Source organism: Nuphar pumila, unplaced genomic scaffold (assembly GCF_984573655.1).
Source record: "Nuphar pumila unplaced genomic scaffold, dmNupPumi1.hap1.1 HAP1_SCAFFOLD_1378, whole genome shotgun sequence".
Classification (NCBI taxonomy): domain Eukaryota; kingdom Viridiplantae; phylum Streptophyta; class Magnoliopsida; order Nymphaeales; family Nymphaeaceae; genus Nuphar; species Nuphar pumila.
In genome coordinates this window covers 4,888-24,079 of record NW_028323659.1, presented here as the reverse complement: position 1 = coordinate 24,079, position 19,192 = coordinate 4,888, and the positions used below count along the sequence as shown (strand labels likewise).

General features: G+C 51.3%; 4 protein-coding genes across 4 annotated transcripts; 3 read left to right on the top strand and 1 right to left on the bottom strand.

Moving 5' to 3' along the window:
- Window positions 1-252: 252 nt before the first annotated feature.
- On the top strand, window positions 253-888 carry LOC149809334 (ubiquitin receptor RAD23b-like). Its single transcript, XM_089994883.1, has one exon. It carries the CDS (start codon window positions 253-255, stop codon window positions 886-888), a length of 636 nt encoding a protein of 211 aa, XP_089851009.1.
- A 9,256-nt stretch (window positions 889-10,144) lies between these two features.
- Window positions 10,145-10,834, top strand: LOC149809333 (uncharacterized). Its single transcript, XM_089994882.1, has one exon. It carries the CDS (start codon window positions 10,145-10,147, stop codon window positions 10,832-10,834), a length of 690 nt encoding a protein of 229 aa, XP_089851008.1.
- A 634-nt stretch (window positions 10,835-11,468) lies between these two features.
- LOC149809332 (uncharacterized) lies at window positions 11,469-12,683 on the bottom strand. Its single transcript, XM_089994881.1, has 2 exons — window positions 12,408-12,683; window positions 11,469-12,005 (listed from the first exon to the last, which is right to left on the bottom strand). The coding sequence occupies exons 1-2, from the start codon at window positions 12,681-12,683 to the stop codon at window positions 11,469-11,471; spliced, it is 813 nt and encodes a 270-aa protein (XP_089851007.1).
- A 3,088-nt stretch (window positions 12,684-15,771) lies between these two features.
- Window positions 15,772-17,540, top strand: LOC149809331 (uncharacterized). The gene is made up of 3 exons (XM_089994880.1): window positions 15,772-15,867; window positions 16,007-16,243; window positions 17,070-17,540. Exons 1-3 carry the CDS (start codon window positions 15,772-15,774, stop codon window positions 17,538-17,540), a joined length of 804 nt encoding a protein of 267 aa, XP_089851006.1.
- The last annotated feature ends 1,652 nt before the right edge of the window (window positions 17,541-19,192 follow it).

Below are 19,192 nucleotides of genomic sequence, written 5' to 3'. Positions count from 1 at the left end.
TAGACATGTCATGGGTGCTCAAGGACAACTGGTGGATGCGTTTTTGTTGCGATCCACATGTACAATGGTGCGTGGGCCTTCACACCCATGGGTGTGCCGATCCAGCTGCCGTCACCGCTTTCAACCTTGCCAAAGCGTCTCCTCGGGTAGCATTCTGCAGGGGGTAAGGAGCCGTGTTGTAGGACTCACGTTGCACTACGTCCCAGTCATGCAACTGACATCACCCAGCATTGCTGGCTGTGCACACGAGAGATGAAGGTTATGGAGGGCAGGCATGAGACTGCAACGGAAAGTCCAACAGCAACTGCATTGAGATGTACGCCACATGCTTTGTATCTCAAGCTTCTATGTCTGCAGGTCGGAGCGGAGCTGCAGTCCTCAATTGCGGCGATTATGGAGATGGGTTTTGCAAAGGAGGAAGTAGAGCGTGCAATGCGAGCGGCATTCAACAATCCAGAGCGCGCGGTTGAATACCTCATGCAAGGAATTCCTGAATCGGCAGCCGAACAATTGCAGCCTGCAGCCCCTGCTGCAGCGGCCCCAGCAAGCACAGCAGGGGCCCGTGCAGGCCCCGGTGGGCCCAATGCGGCGCCGCTCGACCTTTTCGGAGGTGGGGCTGGTGGCGGTGCGCCGGCGGGTGGGGACGCGAGCGGGCCCATGGCCGCCCTGAGGAACAACCCTCAGTTTGCGCAGATCCGCGCCATGATTCAGCAGGACCCTGGGAGCCTGCCGCGCATGCTTACTGAGCTCAGCAACCAGAACCCTGCACTCATGCAGATACTGCAACAGAATCAAGGAGAGTTCCTGCGAATGATCATGGAGCCAGCCCCCGGTGATCCTGAGGGAGTGGCGGCTGAGGCCCTGCAACAGTTGGTGCGGCTCCCCTGACTGCGTGTGGCCACTATGGCATATGCTTGGAGGTTCCATTCATTTCCAAGTTCTCGAGGGATCTGTGATAGTGCTGACTTTCGGCAATGAGGGAGAACTCCACATGCACAGTGGTGCATGCACACCAACGACATACGTGCTGTTGCCAATGCTCAGAGCAGATGCCTTGGAATGAAAGCTGCATGATCGGCACCTGTTGGGCATTGCGATAGTTTCTTACAAAACCTGTAGACTCTATCATTTCTGATGAAGCGGGCGACCAATCTGCCGCCATGCACAGGTTTGTGTGGTTGTGCTGCATGAAGAGAGAGAATTATGTTCCAAGTATGCTTGTTTGCCCCGTTCCCTGCACATATCTTCAATAGAGGATACTTGCAGATGGGGGGACGCGGTGTGGAGATTGAGATGACTGAAGAGGATGAGCAAGCCGTCCAAAGGCTTGAGGAGATGGGATTCCCCAGGGAAGCATGCATTCATGCCTACTTTGCATGCGACAAGCAGGAGGAGTTGGCAGCCAATTTGCTGCTTGAGGGCGGTATCATGGATGAAACATAAATGTCAACACCTTTAATAAGTGTCTAGACCATCGCGTACCTTTAGCCATGCCATCGATAGGCATGCCCCGTGTCCGTACCATTCATTGATTTCAATGTAATGCGAGATTGTTGGCATTGGGGACCCCAATTTGGGGTTGCATAGCAGCGTGCAGAAGGGTTACATTGGTGCTACCGATAATGATTATGTTTCAAGGTCAAGTAATCACCCTGCAAGTGCTTTGCCTAAGCCATGCAGTCGCAACACACGCGCAGTGCGCAATCTTTGGGCTTGGGGTGTTACAAGCGACAGGGCTGGCAAAACAGGAAAAAGAAAACACAGAAACTAACACTGAAAACAACGTCACAAACTAAGACAAAACTCACAAGAAAACCAGCAACCTAAGCTACGCCGGGATCCTCCTGCGGTGCATCACACCCGGCATGGAAGTCCGAGCCGACGTTCACGGCGATACGAGAGAGGGACTTGTAGTACATGCGCGCGTTGCCCTTGCACACAGCACAGCTGAGCTCCCGACGGACGCCAGTACGAAGGCAGCCTTGGACACCCGGTTCCCCCCCCCTGCCGCCAAGTCGCCAAGCTCCGAAAGGAAACGCGAGGCGGCGGAGCCCATGCGGCCAAACGACTCCACGGTGAGTGTAATGAAGTCGTAAGCGGAGCCCTCCCCAAACTCCTCGAAGGCTCGTTGCTTCCGCAGCTCCGCCTTCGCTTCCGCGGATCCGGCAACCTCTGCGGCATCGCGAACAAACGATGCGGCCACCGGGTGCGTAACAACGCAGTCCATGACGCGGACGCGGCCGTCCGGCCAGACAGTCAAAATATCCCCGCGACGAAGACCAGCAGCCCCCTGCGCCCCCGCAGCTGCAAGGCTGCTGTATTGCGGCTCCACGCTAGACGCGCAGCCCGCACGGTGGATGGCATGGCGCCAGGCCGAAACCCAGTAGTTATGGCGCATCGATGCCTCACCTGCATTGCGGTTGCACGAGAGAGCGTGGTCCGGCGTCGTGGAGTCGCCGGCGGTGCAGTGGCAAGGCGGAACATCCACCGCCGTTGTCACCCCTAGACCGAACAGGTGACGCCCCGCTGCAAAGAATTCTCCATTGCTAAGGCGCAAAGTGGGCGCGGTGGGCAGCGCAGTTAGCCACGCAACACAGCGCAATCTTCGGGCTGTTTGAAATGGCAAATTGGTGATGCAATCCCGGATGAGTACTCGCGATTGTCTAGTCTTTGGGTCCGTTGGCTTTCAGTTCCTAGACCTCCTTGCGCTCCGTTTCGTTTGTGCCGGTGCAACTTGCGCAGATCCACCAGCTAGCTCGTTGCCATCAGAGCGCGCAATTTGCCCAGCTTCAATAAACACCATCATGTCTCGAACCTGCTCTCTCAATCCTGCATAACACCCAAGGATATGAGAAGGTCAATACAAAACAGGCCAACCACTCGGGTGGCATGATACGCACGTCCACAGGAAAGTTTTTCCAGCCACGATAACTAATCGGCACAAGGCGGCCTCTGGACGTACTTGCAGGCAGTCAATAGCATTGTCAACCATACACACAGCAACTAACGCCTGAATCATAATCCATCACAGGCCTATGACACCATCTTTTGTTCCGCATGTCTGGAGTCACATTGCAAGAATTGATACTGACATAACTGGTCGCAGCGGGCTGCAGACTTGCACACATGGGCCTGCGACAAACACAATGGAGGTAAAGAACCAGAAGTTTGACTGGCTGACAAGAAAAGGCGGACACAAAGGAATCCCACTGCCACAAGCAAGTCGTGTTGCTATGCAAGAGCGGGAACCATACCGTAATAGTGGCTTCTTTTGCACGCCCTTCTTCCTCTGCTGCAAGTGCCCTTTGCTTATACACCTGCTGATTCAGTATGAGCCCCCGGTTGAGCTCGGTGAACATGTCCACCTCCTTCTTGGCATCCTTCCATCTTTGCTCAGCCTCTTTCAGCTTCTTTTGCATGTGCTTTGTGTTCCCCTCCAATTCATGTAACCTGTGCAAATTGTTCCTGGTCTTGGTTATCTTATTGCGGCTGGACTCAGTGCACTTTTTGGAAACTTTCCAAATGCAAACTTGCAGCAATTGAACCCAATCTGCCCGTCTCTGGGAAATCCATTGCGTCCTCCCTTGTCAGGACTACAATGACTTCGCGCTCTGCTAGCACCTGGCATTGCCGAGCCTCATTCACAGCATTGCCAATCTGCTGCAACTGAAAAGGCACAAGAGCAAATCATCTTGCTTGCGCATAGTGATGGGACATGATGGAAGGCGGCAAAGCTTATAGAAACACAGTTTTGTTTCCCTCGCACTTTGCAATGCTCGTTCCTCTGATTCAATCTCTACAGCTGTTGAGACTGAATTGGAGGAACGAGCATTGCGAAGTGTGGGGGAAACAAGACTGTTGACATTTTTTGGCACGTGCTGTGGCGTGCCTGTGATGTGCATGACATAGCCTAGGCTTTTGGATGGTTGGACAATAGAAATTTACATAAGTACCAAATGCCAAAGGGATCGCACCGCGTGCTTGCCTCATGAGCAAGCGCTTGCTGCTCGACAAGCTTCTGTTCTACGGCCTGAAGTGCGCGGTTATGTTCCAGAGCTTCTTGGACTCGCATCTCCTCAAAATACTGCCGCTGGCTCTCAAGTTGACTCGTCAGCAAGTGGCTGTACTCCGTGAGACCGAGTCCATCTTACTCTCATACATGGCCTGCACGCACCTAATAATGCTCTTAACTTTGAGATACGGTATTGAGCCGCCAGACTTGCAAAGTGACCCCAACAGCTGCGCTGCCCTGTGTGGCATCAGTTTGACCATTTTGAAAGAGTTCAGGAATCCGAGCTGGATATACGGTCACGTGCCGTCTTGAGTTCCAAAGCCTGCCATCCAAACCCTACATGCTCCCCTTGCAGCAAGCATCCGCCCAAGCAACCAAACCAACAACACGCCTTGCAGCAAGCATCCACCCAAGCAACCAGACCAACAACACGCATGGATAAAGGTCGTGCACGGTCATGATGCAGCGCAGTTGCAAACTAGTAGATTTAACACAGGCACCATGAATGTGTGAGCAAGCTAAGAGATGACACGTGCAGAAGCAGCACAACTGTTCTTGGGCGCACCTCCATCATGTGCACTTCGTCAAGAGCTTCGCTCCCTTCCGGCAGGGCAGGGCTCAAGCTGTAGGGGCGATCCTCACCAGAGCGCCCCTTGCACATCCCGCTTGGGCCCGCCACGCCAGAATGGCTCTGCCCTGAGCGAGTAGCTGACTGAGCCTGCCCTGGTGACGGTACCTCGACTAGCTTGCCGTCTGCGTTTGATTGGATCAGCCGGTGAACATAACCATCTCCGACATAATCCCAAACCTGCTCAAAAGTCACCCAATCTGATGCTGGTTGGCTACTCTCCCCCCGCTCTAAAGGCTTGTTCAGGAACTGGCAGTCGTGTTCTGCACATTCCTGGGTATTTTTCAAATAATTTATTTCTAGAAGAGTTGGTCCCATTCCTCCTCATGATGTGACACTCACACGTAAAATGCATTGCTCAATACCGCTTGGCTATCAGCGGTCGGCATGCATGTTGAACAAAGAATCACGCATCAGAGCTAAACGCGAGATGATTATGTCGGCAGGAATGCCATTTGGGAAGGTAGCACTCACCCGGCCGGACTCCAGCTCTAAGGAGTAGCAGTGGTGTGACTCTTTGAAATGGAAGAGTGCATGCGACTCCTTGTATCTGCCACATCCGACGTGGCCACAAATGAGGCAGATCCATAGGTCCACAGACGCATCGCACACTTCGCACTTTGATGTGCTGTTGTTGTGCATGCAATAGCGACACACAGGGCACGAAGCATCTCCCCACTTCTGCAGGCACTCGTTGTGAAACTTGTGGTTACAGACCTGCACTTCAAATCGCATGAGACACACGCTGGATGCACATTTCATTAATCAATAAGAGGCAATCGCGTGCAACATTGCCATGCACCAGAGGCATACGAGTGCATTTTTCAAGGCTTCAAGACCTCTGTTGCACGCTGACAGGGGTTGGTCCCAACGATATGCCATGGATGCAGCTTCTGCAAGTGTGAAAATTCCTGCACACATGAAGATACTGAGTGTGCACGACTTCCCTTACTTGGAAATGGTTCCCAAGTGTGCAACGGATTATTCAGCCATTCATTGTTCAGGCCTCACACTTCTTTTGGCAGTCGTGGTTTGCTGAATACAGGACTGAAAGCGTAAACGCACTGTCGTGATGACGCCAGAAATGTGCTCATCCAAGCGCTCCAGGCACACGGGGCATGTCGGCAGTTCGACGTGGCCCACAGGCGGGGCAGGGGATACGGTACGAGCCAGGACGGGATGCAAGAGAGCGGGGACAGCGGTTGAACCTGGGTCGCGTGCCATCTCTACGTGGGAGACGGCAACGCATCGACAAATCACGTCGGGTTCGAGTACAGAGAACGGTCTGCCATTATAATCGAGCACGAAAGCGGTTGCGTCGTCAACAGTCTTAAATTGCAGCAGAGCCATGCACATAGTCTTGGATGGCGTGTCTTCTCGTCGAACCATCCACATCTTGCATATCCCTGGCACGTAGCTTCCCAGGAACTGACAAAAGTCCTTGAATCCCATGTCTCCCGGCACAGCCAGGACGCAAACTTGATCCGTCGCGCTGCTCTCGCCATCATCCTGAAAGCACAGGGGCTGTAGCTATCTCGAGACATACGAAGAGCAAACCATGTCTTAAGTCTTCCCAAACATTGGAATGGGCATGAGACGCAACCTTAGCATCGAACAAGTTCAAAAACATCGATATCCCAAATCTGTCCCGCACATCTGGCTTCTAAACATGGAGGATGCTTGTGGACACTTGCCTGACAATGGACCTGACAGGGTCCCTGTACGATGCGTACGCACAGGTCAAGCAACAAGAGGCAAGGCATCGACGAAGTTTATATAATAAATACCTGATTTGTTTTTCCACTCTCTGCGTTCGCCTCGGAATCAGAACGTGGGCGGTACAAGTGAAGGGCGCCCACAATATGCTCAACTCTTGGATTCCCAGCTGAAAAAGGAATGCAGGCCGGGTTATTCTCACATGATGGTACAATACCGTCTACAGTCACCCGGTAGAGGTTCGACATTCTTTTATTTCCTACAAACTGTCCAGCCTCATCTGCAAAGGTTGCATGCAGACATGTGTACAGCCTAAATGCAATAGGGGATAGTTTTGAGCTGTTGTAGAAACGAAACAAGCATTCCACGAGAGCGACTCTGTGTGCTAGTGCTCTTGGCACCTATCGTGGGCCGGGGCCGTAGGCTACTTGATTACGGGTTAGCGACGACTTCTGGGCATAAAAATGGTTCCGGCACAATGAAGTCGGCCAAGATGCGTTACATGTCCATACCCGACACGCGGAATTGCATTCAGCATCACAGCCTCAGTGGGCTACCACCGGTGCGTTCTGCTTTTTTCTGGGGTGTTGTGGCTGCGTAATAATCGCGTAGTGCGGCCTGTGTAAGCGTCTACTTTCGAGCTCATATTTTCCTCAGAACAGCGTTGACAAAGAGGCTTTACACACTCAGTGGCCATGAGCAGCCGCACGGGCCAGTGAGATCCTGCGTCGCGGGGCCCAGTGATCCCGGTAGAAACATCCTTCACGATAGTTGTCGTGTCACTCCCGACTCTCGTCCAGTGCAGATGCGGTGACAAAAGTACAGAAGCATTGCAATCCACCTCCCATCAGTGATACATAGACGATCTCTCACACTGTCAACTCAGTGCAACATTGATCCAGATACTTCACAGACTGCAACATGAGGACCCTTATGCTGCTGCCCAACCACATTTACAGCAGCCTTTTGGGTCCAGAACAGACAACATTCTGCGCCTCTCATGCTCGATGCCGCCCAGGCAGGTGTCTGGGTGCTATATATCCAGTTCTTAAACCTGTAAATCGGCAGCGCGCCTGTACAGACACTTCATTACAGGCCAAGCTTCGCATGCAGGTTGCAGAGCATGCACATTATTCAATGCGGCCGAGCATTGCACGTAATGCAGTGTTTGTTTATGATGGACCATCCACGGTGAGCGCCCACGCAAGGATATTGCTCGAGCAACATGCTACAAAAGCAGCACCCGATCATATGCATCAAGCTTTTTCATGGTGTGCCAACAGTTGCTGTGATGACAGGGTAGAGAACGGTTGATCATTTGCACCAGTGAGTTCTTCCAGGAACGCCAAGGCTTGGCGCTACCATTCGTCATCGTCATCGAGGTTGCGTCTCTTGAAGATGACGTTACTAACCTTCTTTTCGCTCTCTCCTGAACCTTGTAGCATCGCTATGAGTCGATCTTCCGACACTTTCTCTGTAAGTTGGCCACGCTGGGCCATGCTGAGGATGGCATTCTCCACCTGCCGAGCTTTCTCAGCCTTGACTAAGGACACGCGCTTCACTGCATAGGCAACAACTCGTTGCTTTCACGCACAGCAAATGGCTTCCTATAATTCAGAATGGGTAATGTACTCGCAGAACCAACCATCACTGATCTGCGTCACACGCAGATACAGAAGCAACGAGGACATGAGCAGATGAGTCCAACAACTCACAGTTGCAAACCGAGCTACAGTGCCAGTTAGAGGGGTTAGCAGGGCTGCGATGTGATGACGCAGACTGTTGCCATGAAGCACAATGAGATGCATATATGACACCAAGCATGCCAATGGCCACCCAGATGAACATATTATTATTTTAGATGTGTCCATGATTCCTGGGGTCTCTCGATTGCCGCAACTTTGAGCACCAGGCAAAACTTACATCGCGCTCGAGCCTCTTCTGTAAGAATGCTGATGAGCATCTCCTCTCGCTGCGCCTCCCCAGCCCTGCAAATCACATGAGCTCAAAATTGCAAAAGCGAGTCTGGATGCGGCCTGTCAATCACTCTGTTTCTCATTCATGTGGTGTTTACTTTGATGGCAGTGCTCAGTCGAGAGGATGCGAGCTTGTATTCGTCCATGCAAAGCCAAGGCCTTGACACCTGGTGAACATGCTTCATGTTGGGTAAAAAAAGTGCTTCGCCCACCCATGAAACTTGGCAGGCCATGGCATATGACAAGCCAGTACATGGACCAAATCCCAGCTGCCTTGGTATGCTGCTCATGTGCAATCAGGAAGCAATTGAAACGCACTGTTTCTTGCGCTCCATCTCAGCCGCTTGCTCCTGGGTCATTCCCTGCATTCACTGCCTACGCTGTCAGAACTTCAGGTGAAAAGGCGCTTGAGCAAATGAAGGTGCCTTCCATGATATACTTTCGCCACGTACGAGTATGCTAATACTGCTCTGCCAGGATTCAGGGTCACATCATCTTAATAATGTTGACGAAACTCATGTTCCTGACAGCAAGCAAGAACATCTGCACATGTGAAACGACCATCATCGCAACCCTGTCCACAACGCAAAATTTGAAAAGGATTGCCTGCCAGACAACAATAAATGCCAAGACTTCCATGCCATAAGCGCTACTTTTATCTAGAGGCTCTAATAGAGCGCGTACCCCTCCTTGCGCCATCTGCTGCATCATCGCGGGGTCCAGCTGCATACTTCTCTGCAGACAACAGCAGATAGTTTCGGTAGGCAAAGACGCTGCTATAAGCACCACCCTACGATTGCGCTGATATCAACTAGTCAGATTATGCTCCAAAGGGTTAAAGACGTGTCCAATAGCATTTCGAATGCAAGGTGACAACCCAGACGCCTGCTGAGGCTGACCATGGCACCAGAGTGCTTAAAATAGCAGGAGGTTTGTCTCGCATAACGCATGCTGTCCAACAAAATGATCACATGAAAAGCAACTGCACGACTGCATGCCGTGGCGTACCAATTCTTTGTCAGGGTCTGAACAGTGACGGGCGAGTTGATGCTGAACTCTTTCCAGGAAGAACGCAAGCTTGACAACGCTACCCAAAACCGACACAAAAGTTCATTCATATCATGTGTTGCGACGTCAGAGGTGACATCCTGTGCTGGACAAGACCTTCAGCATGCACTTGCATGCAATGGTTACGCATGCGTTTCTCAGAACCTTTATTACGGCTGTCCTCCATAGATGAAAGGCTGCCGTAGGCTCGTCCTGCCCTTGTCTTTGGTGTTTACTTCGCCGAAGTCTTCTGAGAAGACTTCTGTGATTATGTTCAAATCCTATGTATGGATAGCAAGGTTCAAAGAGGTTCTTGTTCCCAGGGACAAGAACATGTGAAAATTGCTGGCACGACACATGTGGATACTGCAACATATTGCGAGGATCGATAACCGTGTGCTATGCCCACAATGAAGAGGGCGGCACTCTATAACACTATGGTTCCGTTCTTGCCTGCTTTGCCAAGTCCATTGTCGTGCACGTGCAACTCATAACGTGCAGTTGCGTTTTCGTTGTGCATCATGTTCGTTTTGCGGTCGCTTTCGATCCCCAGAGTTCGTGCACATGTTCGGAGTGCTTCAGACTTGAGCTTAGCGTTCAAGGAATGCCAGAGAATTGTGGAGAAACATGACCAAGAGAATTTCGAGTGGATAAAGAGACTGCCTCCTGAATCACGTGCGCCTGTGGTCGCACTGCGAGCTTTTCAACGCAGAGACCAGCGTGATAGGCGATGTCGTCACGCAAGGGGGCCCTGCACTCCGTCAAATGCGGTTTGCATGGTGGCGAACTGCAATCGACAAAGCTTACGCTGACGAGTCAGTTAATCATCCTGTCATTACCGCAATTCAGCATTGTATCCGGCTCAGATCGCTGTCTAAATATCGCCTTCAGCGGATGATAGCGGCCAAGGAGACAGACCAAACGGAGCACAGGGCCCCATCCAGCGTCCGCGACCTAGAGGAGTTCGTGGAAGCCACATCGTCTCAACTCCATTATCTGCAACTTGAAGCCGTGGGAGTACGAGATAAAGATGCTGATCATGCAGCCAGCCACTTAGGAAAGGCAGTTGGAATTGCCAACTTGTTGCGGGGCACCACATCGTTCCTGTCACGAGGCATCAGCTACTTGCCTCTTGATGTGTGTGCACAGAGCGGGGTGAGCTCTGAGGCTTTATTTCGTAGCGAAGACTCTTCAGGCTTGCGTGATGTTGTGTTTCAAGTGGCAACTGTTGCCAAGCAGCACCTGGAAGATGCACGCCAACTGCACGGAGAAAGTCACAAAGTTCCGGCTGAAGCAAGGCAAGTGTTTTTGTCATCTATATCGTGCAGGCTGTTTTTAGAAGCCCTAGAAAGATGTGAGTTCAACATTTTGGATGTGCGGCTCCGGCGTGGGGGATACACACCGATTTGGTATTTCATTCAGTTGCGATTGGCGCAGGCAAGGAATGATTATTGAGCCTGTCTGCACATGTTTTCCCAGAAGCCACATCAATCATTAAGGTCCTTCCCTGTAACGGACATTCCATCATGGCCACTTGATGCTGTGCAACTGTTGCGTATTCACAGGTGTCAGCGGTTTATTCACCTAGTCGAGTACAACTGTGCAGTCAGCACGACCTTCCAATCCCTGAAATCGTTGAGCCTGGACCTTCAATGCTGACAGCATTGCCATGCTATTATGTGAGGCATGTGTGGATACTCATCACAGATGGTCGCCAAACTCAACCTCGTGTCAATGCCATCAGCCTTAGGACACACCCTACACGATGTGCACGTGGCCACACTTCGCCAAACTGCCCTTACAAATGCGATAGACACGTGACATACGCGTGACATCTCTTCATGCAAGCGCAAGATCAGCCAGGACTGGCGCATCAGGTGCCAAAGCCAATCAAGATCGGCCAACAGCATGCTTTGCTTTCTTCAACCTCTACACACGTAAGCAACCTTGTCAATGTACACGAGGGCTTTGCGATACCCTATATTATTTGCTTGCATCCCCAACAATTCACCGGGACGCTAATTATATTGAATGCATTCCAGGTGCTAGAGCACGTCTACAGTGTACTTTCTACAGGCAATGTATGTTTTTAGGGCGCCCACACCGTCCACGCCCATGCTAATGACCCAAACAGCAACGTGTCACGCGCGAAGTCAACCCACACTTTAGTTCGCTGTTCTTCTTTGAACTTGCGAGTGTTCCTGCCACCCACGAGGTCCTTGAATCGGAGATGCCCACCGGTGTCATGAGCCATAGCATGCATGACACCACGTAAATGTCCAATGCCAATTACCGCGACCACACGGCTTGTGCCGTTGACTGCCTTGGACCTTTTCATGGACCACGATAGGTAAAGGTCACGTTCATAAATAAGTGGCAACATGAGCTCTGGCACAGCAGCGGCAAGTTGCCGAGTGAGATCGTCAACATTCAGGTTCTGCTTCAATTCCTCCACCTCGTCCTGTGTAACCGCAAACTCGTTCGCCAAGTCTTTTCTCAGGAGTGGTGCCAGAGAGGACACCAGTTCGAGCCGGCGTTTCCATGTGAAAGCTTCCCAGCAGCGTTGCAGTGTAATCTCAACTGGCCTGTCTCCTAGAACTATTGGTGCTCCAACTTCCTCTGCTGCCTGCACGAACCTCCCTGTTCAGGATGCATCACCGAGAGTGCAGCGGTTTCACGGGCCCAGCCAAAACTTTCAAAACATCATTGAGCAATGCAATTTTAGTGGTCTGCTTGATGGCCCTTAATATATCATGCAAATGCGTGGTCAAATTGTCATTATTCAAGCAAGACGGTGTGCCACGATTCATATGGAAACCACACCTGCACAATCACCACCCTCGCACACGTTGCCAAACATGAGTCATGTGACATGACGACTGTACAATAGGCGTGTCACCGTGCTTTCACATCATCTCGCAGGCAGCATGAATGGGCACTGCTGTATCGTCAAGCCCGTGAAAGCTATACTGATGGTTCATTATCATCCGGGTACTCGTCTCCAGGCAAAACGCAGGCAGGTAGGTACCTTGGCAGCTGCAACAAATTCGGCCCCGGCTTTCACTCCAACAGAGTCACCAACAACGCGCTTGTATAGCTCCCCCAAGCCGGCTCGCATCAGAAGGGCAATTGGGCCACCAAGCGACATGGAGCGTTGGGTGGAAGCAAGCAAGCTATCACCTGAACAGCCATCCGGAGGGAAGAAAGGGAAAAAAGAGGGAAAAAGAGGGAACGTCAGCGTTCCATCAAATGTCGATGTCGCCATGTTGAACTGAGATGCACCACAACGTTTATTTGCCGACATCTCAGACTCTCGTGAATGCTCTCCCTATGCCTCTGAGGACTCAGGTGGCTCACAAGCAACTCGAATCTCACGCAACTGCAGTTTGATATGCATTTCACTTTGGTGTCCGGGTAAGAACTCTGTCTTGAGCTCCCATATGAGTAGCGTGTTTCTCATGCACAGCAGCTAGTTCAAGGTTTTGTTGTTACCCTTTTAGTTTGTGGTCATTTGGGGAGTGTTGAGAAACAGTCTATGGTCAGATAGATCTAGTATTGTAGAGTCAATGATGATGGTTCAAAGCACATGCACAGGACTGTGAACAAAGGCTCCACCTTCGTTGTAACGACAAAACTTGTACTGGCCGCGGTGCATGAGGGATTCGTTGCTCATACTGTCAAGAATAGACCTCATCCGCAAATAAGGTACTTGTCACAACCAATGGCTGCAACACAGGCAAAGTATGCCTTAACAAGAAAAATCTTGATACCTACAGTAGTGCTAACAAATTCCTCGTCAGCACTTTGCAGAAGCATGCATCCGGTCATCAGCATGAGCGTACCAGACATGGAAAGGGGGTTAACCGGTCCTGACTCATCTTGGTTCAGCACACTTGCCCGGCTCCGGCAAAGTTCGACCACCACTACGTCTGGGGCAACTGCACGAATGACTCGCTCCGCATCGCGTGCTGATTTACTTGAGATATGTGCTGTTCCCAGAATGAAAATCTCCTCTGGCTCTCTGCATGATGGCAACATGGTCGCTCTGTGCTGGCACAGTCGTCAGTACTGTTCATGGTGCAAACAATACAATGGAAAAAGGCATTTAAATGGAGTGTGTAAATGGTAGGCATAACTGCCTGCGCTGAGCGTGGTTGCCAGATGGTCGAGGCTCGATTGGCAGTCAGACTGGCTCGCCAGATGAAAGTATCTGCGCATGTCAGCCAACGACAAACTGAGTCGAGCGTCACAATCGTAGCCACTTGGCATCTTGAAACGTTTAGCCAGTTGCAGTGTGGTGCTGAGGGGACAGCAGGACAAGGATAGCATGGAGGAATTACGGCGTGCACATGCACAGTCCTAACACGAATGTCCGGACCCAACTTGCGATGCACTTCTTGTAGGCTGCATGCCTGCCACAAACATTGCACCTTCATTCTGAATAGACAGGGAACTATGATAATGAACCGGTCTGCCAAACAAGAGGCCAGCAATACCTTCCGCGACACAGACATGGAGGGTGGTAGAATTCGCCGAATAAGAAGACTGTCAACGAGCATGCCACACTTTGTTGATGATGGCGGCCACACATTGTCACAAATTCGTGTCCGTACCGATATTCATTGCCACGCCTTTCGACGTAGTTTGCTGGACGTGAATACACCACCAGGCAGCCATCGTCCACAAGGTCTACCAGCTCTGGATACCTCTGCTGAATGAGTGTTTTAGATGCCGGAATCGCACTAACAATCAGTTCGTATTCCAGGGGAGGTCCACTCAGTGGGGCCACGCTTGCTACCCTGAAATACATCATGACTTGTGGGTGATCACACATGCCCATTGCCCATCACTGAGATGTGCTACCACGACATTTGTCTGCACATCTCTTTATGCAGAACACACTTCCCGGGATCTCTCCCCGGGATATCCACTCAGCGGTGCAAATCATGCCCTTTGAAATGCAAAATCTTTCATCTCCGGGTGCTGCCAATACAGGGAATGCAAGCAGCCGCAGCACAAACGCAAACCTCAGGCGAGCACCATGCCCAAAATCTGTCACATACAGGCAATTATTATTAAAATTAAAGGAAATACCTTATGTTGCGCCATGCAGCTGACCTTCGGCAGTACCTGCACGATTTCATGACGGAGCCTCGTGAACACGGCGAAGGGTGCAGCCTGTCTTGGGTCATCCATTGCTGCATTGCCAGGCCAGAGCACGCAGGAGACCGCTCAAAAATCAGCGTCCCTTCGAAGGTGATGATTACAGAGCTGCTACTGATTTGAGTACTGATACTCACAATAGTACAGAATAGAAGGGCCTTTTCTTGGCAAGTCCTGTCTTACATCAAGAGATAGCCGCACCATTTACGAAGCAATCGCTCCGACATCGGAATCGATGAAACGGACGCTGGTCCGTGTTGAAACTGCTCACGACGTGGTGTGTGCCTTCATACTGGCCAGGTTTCGTCAGGCAGTTGTCAACTCTGGCTAATGAGCACCGGCAGTTGTCACCTGTGGCGCTTTTGAGATAGGCGCTGACGCAATCTGCGACACAATCCAGAGCCATGGCAGAGGGCTGAGCGTAGCGACACGCGAGTGGCAAAATGTCCGAGACTCTACTTTTGGTTTGTTCAGATTCGTGCATGCAATCATACTTGTCTCGAATTCGGATCAGCGTGGCTTGCGAGATTGTGTGTCCCTTGCCCGTACCTGTCGACGTACATTAAATTTTGCACGCTTCTGGGGATTGCTTCGACGCCGTTGCTTTTTTGCATTTCCAAGTGGAAGGGCGGTTTTTATCTGGTCCTCCTTCGCATCCAGTGTCACTTGGCCAGCACGCACCTACTTGCTAAACGCGAAAAAACGCTGTACCAGTTCATCGACAGGTTGTGCGGCTGATTTGTGTTCATCAATTTATAGCTGTCTTTCACTGTTGCTCTTCAGATTCGCTGAATATGGTGCCCTCAGCGATCAACCTCTCCGCAGCGTGCAAGCCACGGTTGCCCTGTGTCTATCCAACACCAAGCAAGTGGCAAATTCATGCCAGGGTTTCACAGCAGGATGTTTCCACATCAAACGCAGTTGAAAGCGCACGCGTTGCCAGCGTTGCAGCCAGAAGTAGCACAACCATGTCGGATACGGTGGCAGACGAGGTGTGCATCGCTCGCTACCCTGCTATGTCAGCAAGGCCAGCGGACTGCGCCAGGAGGAAGCGATTATCGTTATTGTATTACGTGTGCTTGCAACCAAAGGTTGCTTTTACCCCGAGGTCATTTCCATCACGCACCAATGCACGGCCACGTGACCGCGGAAACTATCAGATTCTCCATCTCCCATCTTTGGTGGTTGTGTTGTAAAAATTGTTGTTACAATTTTTACATCATTGTGCGATGGTGAACACATTTCGTGAAACGAAAGGTCTGCTTATATGTGTTCTTTACATGGCTATTTGCTGGGATTCATCGAGGCGTGAGTCTGGTTTGCTAGTATTCATGTCTCATCATCTGTCTGACACCTGCCAGACTTTTGTGGGCCCAGCAACGCTGTGCAGTTCGTAACATGGTGTCATCATGTCATTGTTTTCTGCCTGGTAAACGGCCGTTCTGAACTGGGAAATTCGCGCAGGAGAATTTCGGAGACAAGGCTGGAGTGTCCATGGGACCGATCAGCCTCACGTTCGCATCCCTCACTGACATGGAGGGCATCACGGATGAGGAGTTCAACGCAATGGTCGCAGAGGAAAAGAAATCGTACCAATCCATCCACAGTATGAGCACCGAGGCGTGGCGTGAAGTGTACGAAAAGGATGGTCTAGTGGATCTTTGGGTGGAGGAAGAGTTCAACGCTGGTTCACGACTCATGGTAAGGTGTCCAGATGAACATAACTCATGAAAGTACTGGCAAGGCCCTCATCAAGAGGCAAGCCGGTAGTTTCATGGCTTACTCACGGATCAAATAACGTAGCAAATGATGGTGTGGGCCAGTCACCACAGTATATATATATACTACATAGCCAAGAATGTATATATATATATAGAGAGAGAGAGAGGACCTGCCCGTGGCTGGGAGGGATTTGCACCCTCTCCAGGGCTGAGGCATAGTCGGTTCACTCTCTCCAGAGCTCAGTGCATTGAGTTTGAAGAGGGCAAGAAACAGTCAAAAGCATGAGTTGGCCACTTTCAGTGCTGCTCTCAGAGGTCCATGTATTAGAAGCTTAGGCTGCAGAGCAAACAACTTGCATGAAATGCAGTGTTACCAATAATGGTTAGGCCATGATCACGCCTTGAGTTTCTGATTGGGTCGGCAGGCAATGCAGTGCAGGCAGCTGAGTACAGCAGAAAAATGATGAGGCCTTCAGATTGTTGCCTTGTCACGTGTGTCTTGTGTACTCCACTGCCTGAGGACTTCAGCCTCATTCCCTGGGCGTGGGCGTGAGTGCTACCTTATCTACGTATAGTCATTCCACATTGAGCAGGGAGCTGTGAACATTCAGGCAGCCAGAGCATGAGGCCTAAGCCCCTAGGGAGGAATGGAAGTACACTCGTGTTCATGCATTTCATAGGGTCCGCAAGATTTCATATAAGAAACCAGCTGTGCGACTGTTGTGCAATCGATGATGTAGGTTCCATTCTGAGAGGGCTCTTTCTTGAGTGTGTAGACAGGCAAACAGCAAGTGGGTGGTTTGCAGGGTGGCCGTGCCGTGTATCGAGGTGAGGTGTATGGGCAGATGTCGGGAGAGGGGCCCTCCATGGGCTTGGCACCGGTTCACGCTGTGAAGATCTTTGACCATCGACACGATCAAGTTGTGGAAGTGGACGTGCCAGAGGACAGATACATATTGTGGGAGGCGGAGGACGCGGGTTTGGAGCTGCCGTACGCGTGCCGAATGGGCTGCTGCACCGCATGTGCAGTGCGGGTGAAGAGCGGAGAAGTCTGGCAACCTGAAGCGCTTGGCATCAGCCGAGGCCTCAAGGAGCAGGGTTTTGCACTCATGTGTGTTGGGTTCCCCACTAGCGACTGCGTGCTCGAAACGGTCGAGGAGGATGAGATCTATGATCTGCAATTCGGGAACATCTTTGCCGACCAAGCAACCAACTTGGCTGCAGGCTCCATCGTTCGTGATGACTTTGCACTGGAGCTCGCTGACATGGATGAGTAGACAACCTGATGTTCTACTATGCAGTGTCGATAACTATGCCATTCTGCGCAAGTTCATGTACTAGGGTAATCTATTTTATAGATGGTCTGCGATATTCATCCCGTGACTCATCTGCGATGCGCCTGCTTGCCCTTCTAGCTTGTGTGCGCGGATTGCATGCTCGACCTTAGCGAATTTGTGAGGTTTGCCTCGGATGTTTTATTTCGAGCTACTGCTTAGTTGATCACAGCGGGCGTTATAAATGTTGCCAACGAACAATTTTGCTGTTGAGGAAACAATTGGCGTGACATGCTTGTCGCTTTGCGCCCTTCAAAACTGCAGGTGCTGAACGCAAGCATGCCCCTCCCCCCATGGCTCCATTACTGTCTTTCACCAGACTGCATACAGCAAGCATACATGCCATTCATAGCATGTATTGATGTATCTTGTTGCAACACTACCGCATCCACATGGACATTGGCAACTCCAGCTTCATATACCTGCTGACTCGGGCCCCCATCCTGATCACCATCCCCGCACCCCTCAATGCCATGCTTCCTGTACTGCTTCTACATATTTCTCCTGCTAGAAAGCTACACACACGACTGTTGCAGCTATCTCAGGCTTAGAGTAAGCACCCTAGCATTAGTGACAAGTCATGAACGTGCTATTGCCACTCACACACCGTTGGCATTACTATCTCGAGATAGCCTTCCCTTTGCAACAGAACGATGTTTTCGCATTTGTAAGCCACCAAAGCAGTTTCCGCGCATGGATGGTTTGGCAAGCCATCAATGCGCGCAAATTCTTGTGACAGAACATATTGCATAACATGACACACGACCGTGAATGCGATTGGTGTCAGAGAGCAGTTCCAAGGATTTGGCCACGCACAACATCCATCGACTTGTACAGGTCCTCGGCGTGGATGTCTCCTTGAATTGTAAGAAAATGTCTATTGCAGTTTCAAGCACTGTCCAGATGCAGCGGACCGATTCTCGGTCAGTCAGGCGCATGATTCCAGCATGCAGCCGTACCAGCATGCAAGGTATCTTCACCCACTTTACACCCGCAAAAAGCCGTGCTCATCACTGGTTGTTCCTCAGGCATCGGGTTCGAGGCCGCAGTACTGATGGCATCGCGCAACTGGCGAGTATACGCAGGCGTTCGCACCGCATCTCAAGCAGCACTTCTGGACGCTATTGGCACGAATGTGCGTCCTATTATTCTGGATGTGACATCGGAAGCAGACATTGCGAATGCCGTGGACCTCATCGCTCGGGAGTGTGACGGCCTGCACAGGTTCGTGCAAAACGCAGGTGCAGCGCTTGCGGGTCCAATTGAATACGCTGACATTGACATGTGGCGAAGTATAATTGAGATCAACCTTGTTTCAACAATTCGCCTGACGCAGCTGCTCTTGCCGCTGCTGCGACAGGCGGATGCACCTGGCCGAATTGTCCTTGTCGGCTCCTTGGCTGGAACGGTTTCATTACCGTTCGGGTCCGCGTATTGCGCATCTAAACACGCACTGGAAGCATTGAGTGACTCACTGCGGCAGGAAGTCAAGCCTTTCGGCATCGAAGTGAGTCTCGTCAAGCCTACTTCGCTCAAAACGCAAATCTGGGGCTAAGGCCTCCTGACACTTGCCAAGAGCCAGGAAGGGTAGCCAT